This window comes from Magnolia sinica, chromosome 16 (genome assembly GCF_029962835.1).
Source record: "Magnolia sinica isolate HGM2019 chromosome 16, MsV1, whole genome shotgun sequence".
Taxonomy (NCBI): domain Eukaryota; kingdom Viridiplantae; phylum Streptophyta; class Magnoliopsida; order Magnoliales; family Magnoliaceae; genus Magnolia; species Magnolia sinica.
The window spans coordinates 68930309-68950783 of NC_080588.1; the positions used below are offsets into that span (position 1 = coordinate 68930309).

General features: G+C 42.3%; 1 protein-coding gene and 1 non-coding gene across 2 annotated transcripts; both read right to left on the minus strand.

Moving 5' to 3' along the window:
* Window positions 1-7085: 7085 nt before the first annotated feature.
* Window positions 7086-8378, minus strand: LOC131228918 (uncharacterized). Its single transcript, XM_058224755.1, has one exon. It carries the CDS (start codon window positions 8376-8378, stop codon window positions 7086-7088), a length of 1293 nt encoding a protein of 430 aa, XP_058080738.1.
* Window positions 8379-10821: 2443 nt separating this feature from the next.
* TRNAW-CCA (transfer RNA tryptophan (anticodon CCA)) lies at window positions 10822-10893 on the minus strand. Its single transcript has one exon. It is a non-coding gene; the product is annotated as a tRNA-Trp (tRNA).
* Between the last annotated feature and the right edge of the window lie 9582 nt (window positions 10894-20475).

Here is a 20475-nt window from a genome sequence, read left to right on the forward strand (position 1 = left end):
CAACTGTTGCATCCACTTCCCACGTCCTGCTACCTGCATAAGAAGGAAACAAGGGAGACCCTGGCTCAAGTCAGGGAACCTCCTATGTCAAAGTTAGCACTAGGACTGTGCAAGAGAAGTGTGTTCTGAGAGAGTTTTCTGCGTACCTTTCATCGTAGAGATTTCCTATTTTTATAGGAATGGGAGGGTCCCGTCGTGCAGGGGTTCTCTTCCGAATATCTCGGAGATTTGATTTTGTTGCAATCTGTTTGTGGATTCTACTCGATCTCGAGATCTTCAGGGTCAGGAATCCTTTTCACAAGATTTTCGGGACGGTATTTATGTTTACACCGTCTCTTCCTTGCTCGGCTCGGCCTTAACCGACCCTGGTAATAAATGAGTCTCGGCTGGCTGTAAGGATAAGGCATTTTGCCTTCTGTCGGATGAAATAGAGTCGGTCTATAACCGATATCTTTTCTTAATCCGATAGCCGACGCTGTAGCCAACCTAATATGGGGTGGTTTTATGGTCGGTCAGGAGACTTCTAGCGTTCGGGCCTTAATCGGTCCCTTTAGATGTTGCTGCCTCGTTATCCGAGTCAACTTTATGCGTCTTATATATTTTGCCTAAGGCTCATTACTTTGTAAGTCTCGGTCAAGGTACATTTCTCATCATCCGAGCTGAGTCTCTCCTTAAGGCATTTGATTCTTTTGCCTCGGTCGGGCTTATTGCCTCGGAATCCCGGGCAGTGTCAATAGAGTTGGTCCATTCCATAACTGGGTCTCCGAACTTGTCATATTTTTCCTCAACAGTAAGCCCCCTTACTCCTTACATTGATTGCATAAACGCTAATGAGTAGAATTTTAGGTCAGCTCGAACTAGAGACCGATATTATGATGGAACATTTAATGCTTCTTGCGTCGTCCTCAACAGGTGTCGATTCATTACACGAGGCTGCAAGTGTGGGCAGCAGGTGTTGGACGCGTGGTGGGGACAGTTCTTTCGTCAATCGGCATGTGCCACGTGTCAGGCGGGGGAGTCGAAACAGTCGTCGATTCGACTCCTCCTTAAATGCCTCTGCCACGTGGCACGACTATAAAAAGAGGAGCGGGACGCCCTTTCCTCATTTTCGCGCGCCTGCTCTCTCCTCTCCCAATCCTATTTTCCCTATTCTCATTTTCTCCGTCGTTTCCATCTTCGTTTTCATTTTTGCATCCACATTCGCATACTTTTCGCCTCTTCGGTGAGCTTCAACTCTCTCCCTCCCCTTCATTTTTAATTTTCACAGTAATGCGAGGTTCTTAGAGCCCCCGGGAGGGAGCTTCTGGTGATGAGGGTGAAGCGAGACATTTTTGGAATGTCTCGGAATCACCCTCGCAGCTGGCAGAGATGGCCATCGGTGCTAACACGGCTTTCCGGTATTCAAAAAGAATGACGGGATCCTCAGCGGGGCGCCCTTCTTCTACGGGTCCTTCTCGCGAAGAGGCATCGCTGACGACTGCCCATGGCAGACCCAATCCTCCTGGGGAGGAAGTGGAGGAAGAGGATGAGGAAGCAGAAGGGGTTAGTGCGTCGGTCTTCATGCGGAGGTCGGCGAGGACCATTGAGTCGGTCTACACTCAGAGATCGGCGAAGGCTGTCGAATCGGTGACTGAGGAAGGGGAGGCCGAGGATGAGCAGAAGGGTCCGGTTCCCTTAGTCTTAACTGAGGCGGATCTGGACAGGATTAGAATCGGGTATCATGTCCCGGACTTGGTCATCCTTCGCCTTCCTCTACCGAGTGAATTACTTGACCATCTTCTTTCTAGGATGGTCGCAATTTTTCAAGTCGCTTTACAAGGTGGCTTGTGTCTGCCCCTCCAACCTGTTGCTCGGGATTTTCTTTCCCCACTCCAAATCGCTCATGGGCAGATAGTCCCGAATGGATGGAGGAACTTGTTCAGGTGCTCGGTGTTGTGGGCTGAGACAGAGCAGTTCTCATTGACTATCAATGAGTTCCTTTATCTCTACCAAGTACGGCCAAACCCACAACAGCCCGACTGGTACTTTTTATGTGCTTGGCCGAACAAGGGCGGTCCTTTGGTAACCGACCCTCCTACCTCTAATAAGCATTGGAGAGAGTAATGGTTCTGGGCATGTGGTCACTAGGAGACTGTCGAGCCAGGGCTCTTCGAGCCTCGCGTTCCTCGGGCGTTCTCTGAAGCAGGTGACTCATCATGTTCTTTCTCTGTCTTTCTTCGTTATGATACTTTCGAGTCTGATTGAATGTGTCTTGTAGATATCCCCAAGAAAAGGCCGAAGCTAGAAGCCAACGCTTTAGCTCGGATTAAGGATTTGAAGACTCTAAGTCCGGAGGATCGGTCTTGGAAGGTTCTTCTTCAGCCGGAATGCCTTCTTCTCTTGGGTTTAGACTCAATCATGACAGGTACTTTCTGTAGTCTTAATGCATTTCCTTGAATTTTATCTAATTTCGTGCTTTTACTGATGCAGATATGGCTGAGGCTCGGCCCTTTCTAAAACCTACTTCCAAAATGAAGGCCCCTCCGTGGTCGGTAATTCTATCAGAGACTTGGCCTTCGAAGAAGCCGAAGGCGGCTCTAAAGGCCAAGGGGCCAGCCGCTCGGGTCATCCTGACTATGGTCGTGCTCTCCGACTCGAAAGAAAGGGCGGAAGTGGTGGACGCAGTAGCTGCCAAGGCCTAGATGGCTCCTGAGCCAGGACTTGTTGCCAAGGTGGTCTTGAAGCAGAGAGAGGAGCAGAGAGGGGAGACCTCTAAAGGGGAGATGACTCAACAGGAATCTTCGCTCCTCCAACGGGCTGTGTTGGACATGGTCCCTTGGACCATCTCTCATGAGGGTAAGAAAGACTTTGCTGGCCTCTTCTCCTCCCCCTCAAGGCGAACTCTCGCTCATGCGGCAAAGGTGCTGCTCAAGGTAATGTCTTTGATCACGTGCTTTACCTTAAGCCATGCCCTTGTCTCGGCGACTTAGTTCTGATCTCAAGTTTTCCTTTTGCAGTTTGCCCCTTGTGTGCTCAGCGGTAGCTCGGATCTTGCTGACGCCGAGAAGCGAGTTGCAGAATTGGAGGCACAACTCAAAGCTACCATGGCTCGGGTTGGCTTGCTATCAGGCAACTTGGGACTTGTTAGGAAGGCCTCCAACGATGCCAAGACCGAGTGTGCCCATGTAGCCTCGCTATTGAAAGAGGCTCAGGAGGAGAGACGGCGACTCCATCAGGCTCATGCCTCTTGCGATGAGAGGCTGACTCGGGTCAAAACTGAGGCCAAGGCAGCCATTGAGCAGGCCAAAGATCAGGCTAAGGATCTAGCCATAAAGGCTTTCCTCGAGTCCCAAGAGTTTTCAGAAGAAAGAGATCGCTTGTATCAGGAAGGGTATGCCGAATGTATCTGAGTGATGAAGCAATCCTTTCCCGACCTTGATCTCTCGGGATTCGATGATGATGCCGCTGGATCTGAGGGTCTGAAGGCTGAGGCTGCTTAGTCTGCTGATGTGGCGGCCGATATCGAGGTCGAGCCTGAGGCTGCTCCTGAGGCAGCACCAGAGGTTGCTCCGAGCGGCGGCAGCAGCTGAACCCGAGCCACCTCCTGTGTTCTCTCCTGATAAACCTTGGGGCTAGTATGGTGTCAAGCACTTCAAGCACACCAAGTTTCAAGCACTTTAAGCACACCAAGCTTTAAGGTGAGCTCGAAAGCATCTGCAACCGAAAGAAGACATACTGTGTTGTGGCTGACTCCTTTTGCTTTTATCTTTATAATTTTATCAATGTAATTCCACTGTGGACACTCATGTAATCTGATGCAAAAATCATTTGATGAATGAATGTACTTAGTCTTTTTACTCATTTGACTCATCTTACAAGTTTTCTGTTTCGCTAAGTCTTCACGGATGCTCAACGCCCGACTTATGGATAATAGAACTTTAGATGCTCGACATTCCATGGATGGGGCAATAACTGACCAGTTAGGTCTTCTAATCGATACATTCCCGGTCGTATAGTGCTTGAGACGATATAAGGTCCTTCCCAATTGGGTCCTAGTATGCCTGCACTAACTTCTTTTGTGTTTAGGAACGTTTTTCGAAGGACCATGTCCCCAACTCGAAAACGTCTGACCTTGACTCGGGCATTGTAGAACCGAACTATTTGCCGCCGCCAAGCCATCATTCATAGCCGAGCTCTTTCCCTCTGTTCTTCTACGAGGTCGAGTCCGAGCGCCAGGAGTTCTTCATTGTCTTGCTCATTGAACGAGCTGACCTGGGTTGAAGGCAGTCCTATCACGACCGGGGTGACACCTTTCAATCCATACGCGAGGGAGAAGAGAGTCTCTCTTGTGGCTGTTCGAGCAGTGGTTCGGTATGCCGATAATATTTTAGGAAGATCCTCGACCCATGCTCCTTTAGCTCGGTCGAGCTTAGTTCGAAGAAGTTGTTTTATGATTTTGTTGACTGCCTCAACCTGTCCGTTAGTCTGAGGATGATGGGGCGATAAGTAAACATTTATGATCCCGAGATTATCACACATTTCTCGGTACTGCCTGTTATCGAACTGCTTTGCGTTGTCCGATATAATGATCCAAAGTATTCTGAATCGGTAGATGATGTTTTTTTAGACAAAGTCTGTGATATTTTATTCGGTTATCTTTGTCAATGGTTCGGCTTCGGCCCATTTTGTGAAGTAGTCTACCGCAACGATGTCAAACTTAGTCTGTCATTTCCCCAAAGGGAGCGGTTCGATGATGTCGATTCCCCACTATGCGAATGGCAAAGGATCGGCCATGGGAGTCAGTTCTTTGGGAAGTTGTCTCGGAACGGCCACGAATCGTTGGCATTTATTGCAGCTCTAGATGAGTTTGCACGTGTCGTGCTAGATGGTCGGCCAGTAATATCCTTGGCGTAGGACCTTGTGCGCGAGTAATCGTCCTCTTGAGTGATTTCCGCAAATACTCTCGTGAATCTCTCGCAATACATAATCAGCTTCGTTGGGATTCAGGCATCGTAGCAAAGGAGCAAAAAATTCTTTTTAATACAATACTCCATTGAGTATGGTATAACGAGAGGCTTGGATCTTCAATCGTCGGGCCTCGGCACGATCCTCGGGCAACTCTCCACTGCCAAGATATCAGACGATTGGGTCGAGCCAAGTAGGTTCCGAATCGATTGCATGTACGGTCGAGCTAACCGGATCATCGATACTCGGTTTAGCAACGTACTCGATCGGGACGGACCTGGGTATGTCGTCCTCGTCGGTAGAGGTAAGTTTTGCCAAAAGGTCGGCTTTAGCATTTTCTGTTCGAGGTATCCGAGTGATAATATATAGCTGAAAACCTTCAATCAACTCTTTGGCTTTCTTCATGTATGCTTTCAGCTGCTCTTTTTGTGTCTGATACACACTAGTGACTTGATTGACGACCAATTGCGAATCGCTGAAGACATTGAGATGAGTCACGCACAGACTTGCTGCGAGTCGGAGGCCGACCAAAAGGGCTTCATATTCTTCTGTATTGTTCGAAGCTTGAAATCCAAGTCTTAAGGCATACTGCATATAGGTTTAATCGGGAGTTTCTAAGACGACTCTTGCCCCGTTTACCTTAGAGTTGGAAGAACTATCAACATACAGCTGCCACGGTTTTGGGTCGGGCGAGGACTTGGAAAAAGTTGTTGTCGATGGATTAATTGATTCATCTTCAAGCTTGGTAGGTAGATTGACCGGTGGTGTCACTTCGGCTATGAAGTTGGCTACAATCTATCCCTTAATAGCTACTCTTGGCTTGTATTGAATGTCGAATTCGCTGAGCTCGATCGCCTACTTTGTTAGTTGGCTGGATGCTTCGAGTTTCTGAAGGATCTGGCGCAGTAGGAGGTCGGTCATAACGATGATCGTATGAGCTTGAAAGTATGGCTGAAGTCATCGTGAGGAGACGACTAAGACCAAGGACACTTTCTTCAAAGGCAGGTATCTTGTCTTTACCAGTAATAGTGCTTCACTGACGTAATAAATCGGCAGTTGCTTCCCTTCATGTTCGCGTATCAAAGCCGAGCTAACAGCTGCGTTGGATATAACCAGGTATAGTAGTAGAATTTCTCCTGGCTCGGGTTTTGACAAGAGAGGTGGGGATCCGAGGTAACACTTCAATTGCTGGAACGCTGCTTCGAACTCTTCCGTCTAATCTAACGTTTGCCTTCCTTTCAACTGTTTGAAGAATGAGAGGCATTTGTCGATAGCTCGGGAGAGGAAACGGTTGAGTGTGGCTAACCATTCGGTCAACCTTTGTATGTCTTTGATCATTCTCAGGGACTCCATGTCGAGCAGTGCTTTGATTTTCTCTGAGTTTGCCTCGATCCCTCGTTGACTGATAAGGAATCCGAGGAACTTTCCTGACCTTACACTAAAGGCACACTCACTCGAATTTAACTTCATTTGGAACTTGCAAAGGATTAAAAACATCTCTTCTAGGCCGGCTATATGATCGGCAGGGTGTATACTTTTGATAAGCATGTCATCTATATATACTTCCATGGTTTGGCCGATTTGCCGAGCAAACAGTTTATTTACTAATCGCTGATAGGTCGCTAGAGCGTTCTTTAAACCAAATAGCAACACACAGTAATCATAAAGTCCTTTGTCAGTGACAAAGGTAGTCTTAGATTTATCAGATTAATGCATTACAATTTGGTTGTACCCAGAATAAGCATCGATAAAGCTAAGGAGTTCATGTCATTCCATGCTATCTTCCAGCTGATCGATTCTCGGAATAGGGAAGCTATCCTTTGGGCAGGCTTTGTTTAGGTCGGTATAGTCCATATAGACTCGCCACTTCCTATTAGCCTTTTTCACAAGTACGACATTAGTTACCCATTCCGAGAAGTATATCTCCTCTATGAATTTGGTCTTGAGGAGCTTGTTGACCTCTTCTTCAATGATAGCATACCTTTCAGGGTCGAGGGGATGTCGCATCTGTCGAATCGGCCGGTAGGTCAGATCAATATTGATTCGATGAGTCATCACCGAAGGATTAATTCTCGGCATGTCTTCATGGCTCCATGCAAATACATCAGCATATCGTCGGAGTAGAGCTATCAGCTTGTCTTTCAGGGGAGACTGCAAAGACGAGCCATCTGTACTGTTTTGGACTCGTCTGTCTCAACCAAAGGCACCAGGATAAGGTCCTCTACCGGTTGTCCTCGCTTGTGGTTCTCGGTACGAGGATCCAATGATTTAATCATGGATACCTCGGTTGGAGCTTTTACGGCCGTGGCATAGCAGCGTCTTGCGTCCTGTTGGTCGCCTACTCCCGACTCGGTCGAAATTTCATGGAAATGTGGTAAGTCGACACCACAGCTTGGAGAAGACACAGAGGGTTGGCCGAGTATCGCATTGTAAACTGATGGTTGATTGACTATCAGAAAGTCGACCATTACTGTTGCTTGATGGGGAGGGTTCCCCGTAGTGAGAGGCAACGAAATGACTCTTTCATGGAGTGTTCGTCCTCCCAAGAAGCCGATCAATGGGGTGTGAACCGCCCGCAAAGCTGATTGTTCGATTCCCATTTTGTCGAATGCTTGAGTGAACAATACATTTGCAGATGACCCTGTATCAACGAGAATGCGGAATACCTTTCGGTTTGCTATAGTCAGCGTAATGACCAATGCATCATCATGCGGATGATAGATGCATCGAGTGTCTTCATCGATGAAGGATATGCAATATCTCTCCATTTTCTTCTCCTTCGGGGGCCGAGACAGGATTAGGATTTCGGATTCGGGTCGACTAATGTTCCTGGCATGATTTTTCTGAGCATTGTTTGAGTCGTCCCCACCTCGGGGACTACCTACAATTGTTCGGATTTCCTCCATGGGTCGGTTATCACCTTGACGTTCGTCCGTTGTCTCGGTCCTCTCGACATGCTCTCTGAGTCGGCCTTCTCGGATGAGCCTCTCGATTTCTTCTTTTAAGTGATAACAATCACTTGTATTGTGGCCATGATCGCGATGGTAATGACAATATTTGTCCTTACTCTGTTGGTTAGGATTGCCTCGGAGTTTATTTTGCCAATAGACGAATCTTTCACCTTTAATTTCCAACAACACCTGCTCCTGCGGTTTGTTGAGTGGAGTGTAAGTTGAAAATTTGTAATCGAGTCGCTCACCCGACCTACGCTCATCACGTGCCCAATCTTCCTTACGCTTCTTTCCTCCGGCTGAGTCAACTTCTTTTTTCGCTGACTCTTTGGTCGAGATTTTTGCGTTCTGGCCCGATTCGCGTATGATCCGGGTTTCCTCGGCATCCGTATACTTATCTGGCTGGGCCATGAATTCAGCCAGAGTCAGAGGCGGATTTTTGTCCAGGAATGCTAGGAACGGTTTGTCCCTAATGCCTTGCATGATCGAATTAAGGGCTGTTTCGTCTAAATGCTTCCGGACTTGGAACGACTCAAAGTTGAAACGCTTGATATAGTCTTTAGTAGTTCTCCCTCCTCCTGAACTATGTTGTTCAGATGCGCGAACAGTTTCAGTTTCTTTTTCCCACCAATGAAATTAGTGAGGAAAGCGTCGCTGAGTTCCGTGAATGAGCTGATGGACTTCGGTTTTAACTGTTTGAACCAAAGTCGAGCTACTTCGGTCAGAGTAAGAGAGAAGGCTCGGCACATCACTGCACCTGAGGCGTCATGCAGTTCCATATATGTTCTGAAGGATTCAATGTGCTCGGTCAGATCAGTCTTACCGGTGAAGGTTGTAATCTGCGGGAGACGAAATCATTCGAGCAGCCGAGCTTACATTATTTCTTCTATGAACGGGGACGCTTTTGCCTCAGGCCTCGTCTGGTGTGCATCACAACCTTGTTTCATGTCTGCAATCTCTTCTCGTACTTCCCTCCTGAAGTCCTGGAGGTAGGCTTTATAGGGCTCGTCGCTTTCTGCAGTCCCCTCAACCGGAGGCCTGCTACGCCTTCTTCAATCTATTTCATGTCGAAGATCGTTGTCAGGCAGCGGGGCGGTCACGGAATGAGCGGGTACTGGTTTGGACGGGCCATGGTGCCGAGTTTGCTGAGGGGCAGATTGCGGAGCAACAGGCTGGGGGTCGACGAATTGTTGTGGAGCGTTCGTCGCCTGACCTTCTGTATGCGGCGGTAATGGGAGTTGCTGGCGATGAATTTGTTCCAACATTTGCTTCATGATGTTTATATCAGATCTGAGTTCCTGAACCTCCCTGTCCAACCGTCATTGCCTCAGTTTCACTGGGTATTCCTAGTCGCGGCAGAGGTTGCTGGACGAGCAGTGGAACCCTGGCGATTGTTGGGTTGATTCTGAGCTCCTTGGGCTCCGTTCGTACCCGGTGGTCCTTCGGTTGCAGGCAGTCTAGTGATAGCGACATCATTTGGTTCATCTTGAACAATCCTTCTACTTCTCACCATTAAAACTCATTTGAAGCTTCTGGATAGAGCATGGAAAACGACTTTTCGTATTGTTTTCCACAGACGGCACCAATCTGTTGATGCAAAAAAAATGTTGTGTCCTCTTCCCACGTCCTGCCACCTGTACAAGAAGGAGAAAAGGGAGACCCTGGCTTAAGCCGGGGAACCTCTGATGCTAAAGTCAGCACTAAGACTGTGCAAGAGAAGGGTGTTCTGAGAGAGTTTTCTGCGTACTTTTCATCGTAGAGATTTCCTATTTTTAGAGGAATGAGAGAGTCCCGTAATGCAAAGATTCTCTTCCGAATATCTCAGAGATTTGATTTTGTTGTAATCTGCTTATAGATTCTGCTTGATCCCGAGATCTTCGAGGTCGGGAATCCTTTTCACAAGATTTTCAGGACGGTATTTATGTTTACACCGTCTCTTCCCTCCTTGCTCGGCTTGGCCTTAACCGACCCTGGTAATAAATGAGTCTCGGCTAGCTGCAAGGATGAGGTTTTTTACCTTCTGTCGAATAACATATAGTCGGTCTATAATCGATATCCTTTCTTAATCCGATGGCCGATGCTGTAACCGACCTAATATGTGGTGGTTTTATGGTTGGTCAGGAGACTTCTAGCGTTCGGGCCTTAATCGGTCCCTTTAGACATTGCTGCTTCGTTATCTGAGTTAACTTTATGCGTCTTATATATTTTGCCTAAAGCTCGTAACTTTGTAAGTTTCAATCGAGGTTCATTTCTTACCATCCGAGTTAAGTCTTTATTTGAGGCATTTGATTCTTTTGCTCCTGCAGGCTTATTGGCTGGGATGAAATTTTTCAACTGTAAATGTTGCTTAATTATATGGTAATCTAGACGGTTCAAATAGCTGACTGAACTACGACTTATCTGTCGCTTGATTTCAAGTGTCAAGTACTTGACGTAATTGTACGGTAATCCAGATAATCTAGGCCGTCCAAATCGCTGACCGTACTACGATTGATGTGTCATGTGCCACTTGATTTCATTCATATACTTGATTACTTGTACGGAAATCCAGACCATTGGAACTGCTGACTCAACCACAACGAATAAGTGACATGTTGGGATCTGGCGCACGCCAAATGAGTCATGGCAAAATCGAATCCCAGGCCGTCCAAATAGTTGACTCAGCTCTTTTTGATATATACCACAATGTTGCACCCAAAACGACTAAGAAAGCAATCCAGACCGTCCAAACTGTTGAATCAACTGGTACGTAGAAAACGATCTAGAAAGCAATTTAATCCAGACCGTCTAAATCAAATGACTCAACTGGAAAATTAATGACCTATAAAACAATCCAGACCGTCCAAATCTTCCACAAGAAACAAAACTCAAAGTAGTAAGTTCACCAAAACATTGGACGGTCTGAATTAAATAAAAATTAAAAAGTTGAACCCGACGTGAATCGAACACGCAACCTTCTGATCTGGAGTCAGACGCGCTACCATTGCGCCACGGATCCCTCGTGCTATTAATGGCAACTTTATTTAATTTATAGATTTAATGCACTAAACATCCTTACCTGCAAATCTGAACCATTCATGTAAGATAGAATATCGTAGTTTGGGGGCCTAACCTCAATGTCTTCTCTATCGATGATCCTAGCCATTACTTGATAGATTGTGATTGCTGATCGTCCGCACACATGTTTACATAGCCACAATTGGAAACGGAGTATATTTTTGAGAGCATCGTCCATCCGCAATGGGCCAAAAGGCCCCAAACAAACCAATGGCTCGATTATGGAAATAAGGTTCTCTTTTCTAGAAAATGAAAAGCCGAGTACAGTGGGCGAGTCCTCGGGCTAGATTGCTGCATGATCGTCTCATTTGGGGTGGGCCCATTAGTTGAATGGTCTTTATATCGTACACATATCCCGTTGGTGTAGATATCTTAAAAAATGAGACTCTAACTGATCTACAGGCAGACCAGATGGTTGGCGTGGATCACTCAGAATTCGTACCCGTGAAAATACTAGCCCAAATCAAGCCGTTCAAGTATTGGGACCCAGTTTCTTCCTAAAATCAAATTTAATTAAATGGTCCTATCCGCTAATTAATGGAAGCCCACCTTAATGTATGTGCAGTATATCTGTGCGGTTCATCTGTTTTTCTAGATAATTTCAGGGTATGTGATAAAAAATAAAAATAAAAATGAAGCAGATCTAAATCTCAGATAGACTATGAACGTGAAACATTAGTGATTGACCGTTAAAAACTTCTCGTGGGCCACAAAAATTTTATGTTAAGTTGAGATTTATTTTTTATTTTTTATTTTTATTTTTTACCTTCATCTATGTCCATGGGACCATATTAACAGATTAGATGAAAAAAAGCATTACTATGGCCCTAGGAAATTTATAATGGTAGCTGTTCAAATCGCCACTACTTCTTATAGTGTGGTCCACCTGAGATTTTTTTTCTACTTTATTTCCAGTCTCACACTCTAAAATGAGCTACCAAAACAATGGACGGTGTGGATATATTACACATATGTCAAGGTGGGCCCCATGGTCAGGGCCGCACTGTGTTGGGTGTGGCCGGGCCGCTTTCGTCAGAATTTTTACACGTGGCAGTAATAACCCAGATAAAGCCGTTCAAATGTGGGGACCCACTGTCATCTGAAAATCAAATTGATTAAGTGGTCCAATCCATTAATTAATGGATATTTGTTTGTTCATACTTTGACCATCCAATGTATTTATTTCAACGGTCCACTAAATATCCACCAATTAGAGAGTGTGGATGTTAAATCATTGAAATTTTCGATAAATAATCCATCTAAGCTTGGTAACACAATTTGGACAGTTAAAAAATAAGTTCTTCAGATGCCAGGTGTATATGTATATCTAATTCAAAAAAAATGATTAAAATAAAAAAAAGAGAACCTTTTGGTACTCTGAAATTGACAAATGATCCAATCGCTGGATTTCTAGAGTCATCGTGCTCCACAACCCTTGAATTCTCAATTGCTTTTTGAAAGATTTTAAGAAATATATTTTGACATTTTGACCCGTCCTTTTTGAATATTTATGCTTTAGACAAGACATCAACGTGAAATTCTAAAAACGATCGATTGACGACAAAGAGAAATTTACGACTGTGGACTTCACCATTTATCATTTGGATCTTCTTGGAGGAATACAAACTTAACTTCTGAACTTGGACCTCCTTGTACGGACACAGAATTTCAGGACGAAAATACCCCCGTCTTGCGGATTGGCTGGTGTGCAGAGACGAGCGCCGACCGACGTCCCTGCGCTGGGAACTCAAGCGGGGCCCACTGTGATGTTTGTGAGAAATCCTCCCCGTCTAAGTTCAGTCATAGGGTCACAAAGACCTGGATGAAGAGGAAAAACAAATTAGCTGGCAAATTAGTTCCCAGCGCAGCCCACTGTGATGTTTGTGAGAAATCCTCCCCGTCTAAGTTCATTCATAGGGTCACAAAGAGGGAAAACAAATTTCATAATGATCCAAAACTTCTGTAACCCCTAAAAGGGTTTCAATGGTAGACATTCAATTCCCCACTACCTTTTACAGTGTGGTCCACTTGATTGTTAGATCTGTCTTATTTTTTGTCTTAAGCCTTAATATTAGCTCGCCCAATAAATGGACAGTTTAGATATAACACATACCTTATAATGGGACCCACAAAAGCAACACAATAAAAAAAAAAAAAAAAAAAAGCAAAAATGCCCTTGGTTGTCGCATGGGGCTCCCTATGGCTACGGATTATAACCGTAGCTACAATCGTATTCATTGACAAAAATAAGTGGGTAGTGGGACAGCGAGTCGGGGTTGACCGGGTCAGGTTATTTTATGGATGAAAGGCGTGAATAGAGTCACATACATCACAGTGGGCCCCATAGTTAGGTCCCACCCACCTTAATGTCATGGATCCCACCACACTGCTCAAACAACAAGTGTCCACTAATTCTATTTTTTGTATATATATAAAAAAACATTTAGAATTTAAGAGCAGATAAGCATTTTGATTAGCTATCGGTAATTCATCATGTTATGATGATCATGACCATGGGTTTAACAACAAGTTCTCCGGCAAATGATTGAATTGTGTTTGGACTTACAGGTGAATTCAATTGAGAACAATCATTTTAACCAAGAGGGAATGCCAGGAAGTGGCCCTCAAATTGCAATTTTACAAATCCAACTTGAAAATAACATAAGGGCTCATTGGACATATGTAGTAGAATTTAAACACTGGAATTTAGTAGGTTTTACAACATGAAAAATTAAGTAGATTTTGTTAATCAAATATATATGCTATATCCAATTCATTTCATACATTTCACAGTCAATTCCCTTCACTTCATGGTCAATTCAATTCATTTTACGATCAATTCCCTTCACTTCACAGGCAAACATGAAATTAGGCGGGGCAAACTAGAAATGAAGCGAGGCAAACATGATATTGAGCAGGGCAAATATGAAATTGAGTGGGGCAAACTAGAAATTTAGTGGGGCAAACATGAGGTCTGTGTTAGGGACCGAATGCATTTTATATAGGGGAGTGGCTATGGGAGAGAGTTTACCCATTGTAGAACTCTTTCACTTACCTACGTCTTCTCAATCTCTCACGTACAAGGAGAGAAGTCATTCTTCAATACAATTCTATCTTGAGTTGTCTATAGTACTCCATGCCTATAAAACCGTATATACCCAATGTGATTAATTTAAACCAATCATTGCATTACCAGATGAAAACATGCCATACATGGCCAATGATTCCAACATTCTCTAACATGGGATAATCATGATATTCTTCAATATGTAATGTATTATATGGTAATTAATTAACAATCGAGATTCTACACTAGATATTTTAATGGATCCTATAAAGTATCTTGAATTATTTGGTTGATTGGAACTATTGACACTAGACCACGACAATCATCACCTCATTTATCAAAGTGGGACTAGGCGTGATCATAATGTCAGCATTTCCAACGACATAAATACTGAAAACATTGTGTATGCTCATTTGCACTGCATTTTCAATATTTGACGATTACAGATCATCTTTCTTTAAAATAACCTTAGTGTATGCTCATTTGCACTGCATTACCGATTCGAAGACCCATGAGAAAAACTTTATCTTTTTCTTTCTTCAAAAATCCTTTCAAACCCTCCTCTTTTTTCTTTTTTCTTTTTGAGGGAAGGGGGGGGGGGGGGTTGTTAGTACAATCCACTGTCAGTGCACACTTCACTATTGGCCACCCCCACTAGGGAATCGATACCAAGACCTCAATGTTGAAACGAGGTATCTTTACTTAGTCTACCACTTGAGATATGGCCCAGGGTGTAATCCTTTCAAACCCTTAAGCATGTCTACCAGTAACCCTAATATCGATTACACCAGTATATATAATCAAAACTAGAAATAGAAATAAATTGCATAAAAACACTCAAAACTGTGTAACCTATTTATCCATCGAGTCAACTGATCGAAACGCTTTGATCGATCGGGTCGACATGTTAACTAAAGTTTTCCATATGTCAAAAACTCTAAAAATTGTCTAAATATTTTTGTCAAAAATTTAAATTTTTTGGATAACCTTCAACCTTCATGTTTGGCCCATTGAATTTCATGTTTGCCTCGTTCAATTTTTGGTTTACCTCGCTGAATTTTTTGTTTGCCCCGCTGAATTTCTAGTTTGCCCCGCTCAAATTCATTAATGCCCTGCTGAACTTCTAGTTTACCCCGCTCAATTTCATGTTTGCCCCGCTTAAACTAGAAATTGAGCGGGGCAAACCAAAAATTGAGCGGGGCAAACTAGAATTTGAGCGGGGCAAAGTGAAAATTGAGCGGGGCAAATTAGAAATTGAGTGTGTGGGATCCAATTGTAATGCCATAGCTTTCAAAGTGACTTAAAAGAAGCATAACTGTGGTTTGAATGCCGGTTCCTTAGCATTACTTCTAGGAAACGTCATTATCTTGCGAATGTTTACAATTCAATTCATTTGTGCATTGATACAATGAGTCTCATACATTTGAAGGTCTGATGACACATGGGAAATCTGTTGCTGAAATATTATTTTCTGATGAACCGTGTGTATTCAGGAACTCTAAACTCTCTAATGGTGAGTATTGTGTACTTTAGATAGCTCCTCTCATTGAAGAACCAAATTACTTACAGCAATTATTGATGCTTAGTGTGGACGCAATGCACAACAAAATGCTGCTAAGATGCTTGAGGAGGTTGGGAGGTACGGATAAATATCAACTACATTTTGATACTTGTCTTTTTTGATACATCATATATTAAGTCAGTTCAATCAAAATCTCAGGATTCTCAAGGACAGAGGAATCTATGTTCTGGTATGTGTCTTATTCTTTAATTGTTGGAGCTTAAGAATTGCTCTTCCTAGAAATAGTTCGAGTTAACACATGAGCTGTGTTTGGATGCAAAATGGAAATAGATTGAATTGCAAGCATTAGTTTAATCAAGAAGAAATGGTGAAACTAATGATGTTTTCATTGTGTTCATAATGAAGTAATCCTCCAATTTTCAGTTTGCCCCGCTCAATTTCTAGTTTGCCCTGCTCAATTTTCGGTTTGCCCTGCTTAATTTCTAGTTTGCCCCACTTAATTTTCAGTTTGCCCCGCTCAATTTCTAGTTTGCCCCGCTTAATTTTTGATTTGCCCCGCTCAATTTGCGGTTTGCCCTGCTCAATTTCTGGTTTGCCCCGCTCATTTTTAGTTTGCCCCGCTCAATTTTCAGTTTGCCTGGCTAAATTTCTAGTTTGCCCCGCTCAATTTTCATTTTGCCCCGCTCAATTTCTAGTTTTCCCCACTCAATTTCTGGTTTGCCTTGCTCAATTTTCAGTTTATCCCGCTGAATTTCTAGTTTGCCCCATTCATTTTTCGGTTTGCCCCACTCAATTTCTAGTTTGCCCCATTCAATTTTTAGTTTACCCAGCTCAATTTTATGTTTGACGCAATCAATTTCTATTTTGCCCCGCTCAATTCTAGTTTGCCCCGCTAAATTTCATGTTTACCCCGCTCAATTTCATGTTTGCCCAGCTCAATTTCTAGTTTGCCTTGCTCAATTTCATGTTTGCCCCGCTCAATTTTTAGTTTGCCCTACTCAATTTCATGTTTGTCTCGCTCAATTTTATGTTTGCTCCGCTAAATTTCCAGTTTGACCGCGAACTGATTGAAATTGACCGCGAAGTGAATGAAATGGATTTTCGACTATCGACCTGATGAAATCTTGGAAATTAACTAGGTTGGTTGGCTAAAGTAATTTCTCCTACCCCAAAATCATATGTGGTACGTCAAGTAATTAATTTTGGTTTAGAAGATATTCTTGTTAAATGAATAAAGAAAGAAATGAAAAAAAAGAAAGAAATTTATATATATATATATATATATATATATATATATATATATATATATATATATGAGAAAAATGTAGGTGGAATAAAGTTCTCCATGTAAAAAATAAAAAATTTTAAAAAAAAAAAGAAGAGAAAAAAGTGCATAGCACTACAGTTATAGCTACGGTTATAATCCGCAGCCATAGGCATAGCTTTGACTGGTTTTTTGTTTCCTTGTTGTAATCCCCACCACTTTTTGTGGGTCCCATTATGAGATATGTGTTATATCCAAACCGTCCATCTATTTGGCGAACTCATATTAAGGCTTGAGATGAAAAATAAGATAGATCTAGCTATCAAGTGGACCACACTGTAAAAGGCAGTGGGGAATTGAATGTCTACCATTGAAATGCTTTTAGGGGTTATAGAAGTTTTGGATCATTAAGAAATTTGTTTTTCCTTTTCATTCAGGTCTTTGTGACCCTATGAATGAACGTAGATGGGGAGGATTTCTCACAAACATCACAGTGGGCCCTATTTGAGTTCCCAGTGCAGGGACGTCCGTTGGTGCTTATCTTTGCAGGCCAGCCAATCCGCAAGGCAGGGGCAGTTTTGTCCAAGAATTCGGTGTCAATACGAGGAGGTCTAAGTTAGGAAGTTAAGTTTGTATTGCTTCAAGAATATCCAATGGATAAAAGGTGGGGTCCACAGTCGTAAATTTCTCATTGACAAAAGAGGGCCATTTGATACTCTAGCTTATATGACACTTGATACACAGCCACTCACAAATTGTACACCTTGCATACACTATCTCAAACCAAACCTACTATATTGTGAAACTCGCGGTCGATCAAGCGTCCAAAATTAGATGGGTTGAAGAATTCTAGTATCTGCTTCGTGGACACTTGTTTGTTGAAATAGGACCATTAGATTTTTATTTTTACTTTTAACCGTCAAATTAATGTCCACCAATCTGATATTCAGATGATCAAATAAATGTATTTTTTTTTATTTGATACATCTAAATGGGACCCATCATTTGGACAGTTTAATTTTAATTACTTCTATAGCTCACATGAGTATCATCTATCGTACGCTACCAGAGTATGAATCTTTTAAAACAGGGTCGGCACTCAGCAGCTTGTGCACGCCACTTGACCCACATGCTTATGCGTACGCGCGTTAGAAGGGAGTTGAGCTTTTCATCGTACGTGCTAACGAGAAATGCATGTAAAAGATCTTGACCATTCATTAGGTAGGACGCACTTCAAAAATTCTCTAGACAAAAAATTAGAGGCTCTGTTCAGCATTATAGCCACGTGCCAACTTGGAATATGGACCGTTGGTCTTCTTTTCTATCTACTTTTTTTATACATGGGTGGCTGACTTGAATAGTGGACCAATCTTCCGCTAGGAGATGGTTGAAAAGTGTCTTCTTTTATTAATGGCCCTGATGTATCACACATGTGACAAGCTAGCAAGTGACGGTGCAAAGGCCAGGTATACTTGATTCGTAAGAATCAGTGAAAATGATAGACATTTCCTTATTTGCCAGCTTGTTGACCGAAACCCGTGGTTGACCAGCGATTCAGCTTACTTTCGTGATTAGCTCCGCCCACGTCATGTCACATGATAAACATGATCGTGACCGTTGATCTGGGTAAACATGATCGTGACCGTTGATCAAGTTGGTCCCAACGTGGATAACCTATGGCCTACGTGTCCTTACTCATGGCTTAGTTGTAGACTCACAAAGAGTTTCAACACTCCTGGGTTCGAGTACCCATTGTGGTGTGTGTCAGTACAAGGGTACGTAAAAAAACAATAAAATAAAATAAAATAAAAAAATAAAAAAACCATCGTCGTATAAACAGCTATGTAGAATGATCTAATATATGTTTTTTTTTATATACACAAACCCCTGACTAGGTGTTGGAACTCCGGAAGAGTACCACCTGAGCAAGAGTAAGGATCCTGAATCTTTATTTAAATCATGATTTTTTATTTTTTTTAGCTGAGAGCCTGCATTTAATATACATTGATAATTATCATGTAAATGTGTTGGTATTTTATCAGGGAACTAATTCAATGAAAGTTTAGATTCTATTATAATTGCTATTTCATCTAATTGGATAGGATAGCATTTTGATTCCAATTAAATTATCATTGAATTAAGTAGATTAATGTTAAGATTGTTATAAGTAAATTCTTGAATATTTAATCTTTTATTTTTATTATTCAAAACTCTTTTTATCTCACTGAATTAAAAACTCAAATAACCAAGTTAGATTTATATTAGTTTTAAATTGTGTTCTCCATTTCTTGTGAATTCGACCTCGTTCTCACTGAGTTATTATTACATTGTTGCATTTGAGGTTGTGAATATGTTTTTGGCCTATATTTAAAATGTATGTGGAGAGATCAAATTTTCTTATTTTTAAAAAGGAGCTATGACCTATATATTAATATCTTCATAAAATGATCTAACCATTTAAATTAAGTTCTCTCTCTTGAGCCTATATTTGATATGCTTTGACAAGTACATGAATAGATTGGAATCCATGTTATTGTATTGACAACTTATATTTAAAATACATTAGTGGAGAGAAATCTTGTAAATTAGTAATAGTAAAAATTAATTTGAAATAAAATCATGTACTTTTACTGTGATTTGAAAAAGAAACTTGTAGTATATGAAAAAGTAACACTCATGTTAATTATCACCTATTATATGCTCTCAAACAATCCCTTATTAGCCGACTAGCTTGGATTTCTAGTATAGGTCTTTCCTATTGGCTTCCCTTAGAGCATGGTCTAAATCAAGAGTGCAATATTAACATGTGGGCTGTGATGCACCTATCATGCCACTGCGACTCATCCCTGCTTCATGGAATTGTCAAGGAAATCTGTTGAGCTGACCATGATGCTTGTGTAATTAAGATCCATTGTCCATAAGTTGGGTGGGCTTATATTAAACGTGAATTATAAAATCAGGTTAATATAAAATTCAAGTGGGTTACGCAATAAGAAATATTAGGGTATGAATGGTGTTGTATTTGATGTCTTAAATCAAGTCAAATATAGGTATGTCAATGCAATCGATAGTTTGTTCAATGTCACCTTCGATGGCATCGAACAGTGCTCGATCCCATCGAGATTTTTTAAATTTTATCTAGTTGGTCGCTGACCTATCTAGACACTTTTTTCAATGCCATTGAACATGGATCGATGCAATTGAGATTTTACGGAAAATTAGATTTTATCTCTAGACAGTTTTGGTGTTAGTTCGATGCCATCCACCCAGATTCGATACCATAGAAGGATAAGTTTTGATGACATCGAAGGGTGTTCGATAATATCGAACGTTTTGCGCAGAATTTTGTAGATCTGCCGGATTTGCAAAATTTGTTTCCAATTTTGTTTAGGATTCTCCCATAGGCTATAAATATGGAAATTCTCAATAAGCATAGTACAGTGCTTTGATTTGAAACTTGCATCCTGACATATTGACATGTTTTATTTGGAAATTGAAGGGGATTTACTCGCACAACAATGGGTACTCGAACCCATGACCTTGTCATGAAACTCTTGTGAATTTACCATCGAGGTATGATTAAGGGCCTAAGTTTGAGTGTAACTTATCTGTAGTGAATACATGCCTCCTCATTGTGTTTACAAGCGAAAGTTTTACCAAGTGACTTATA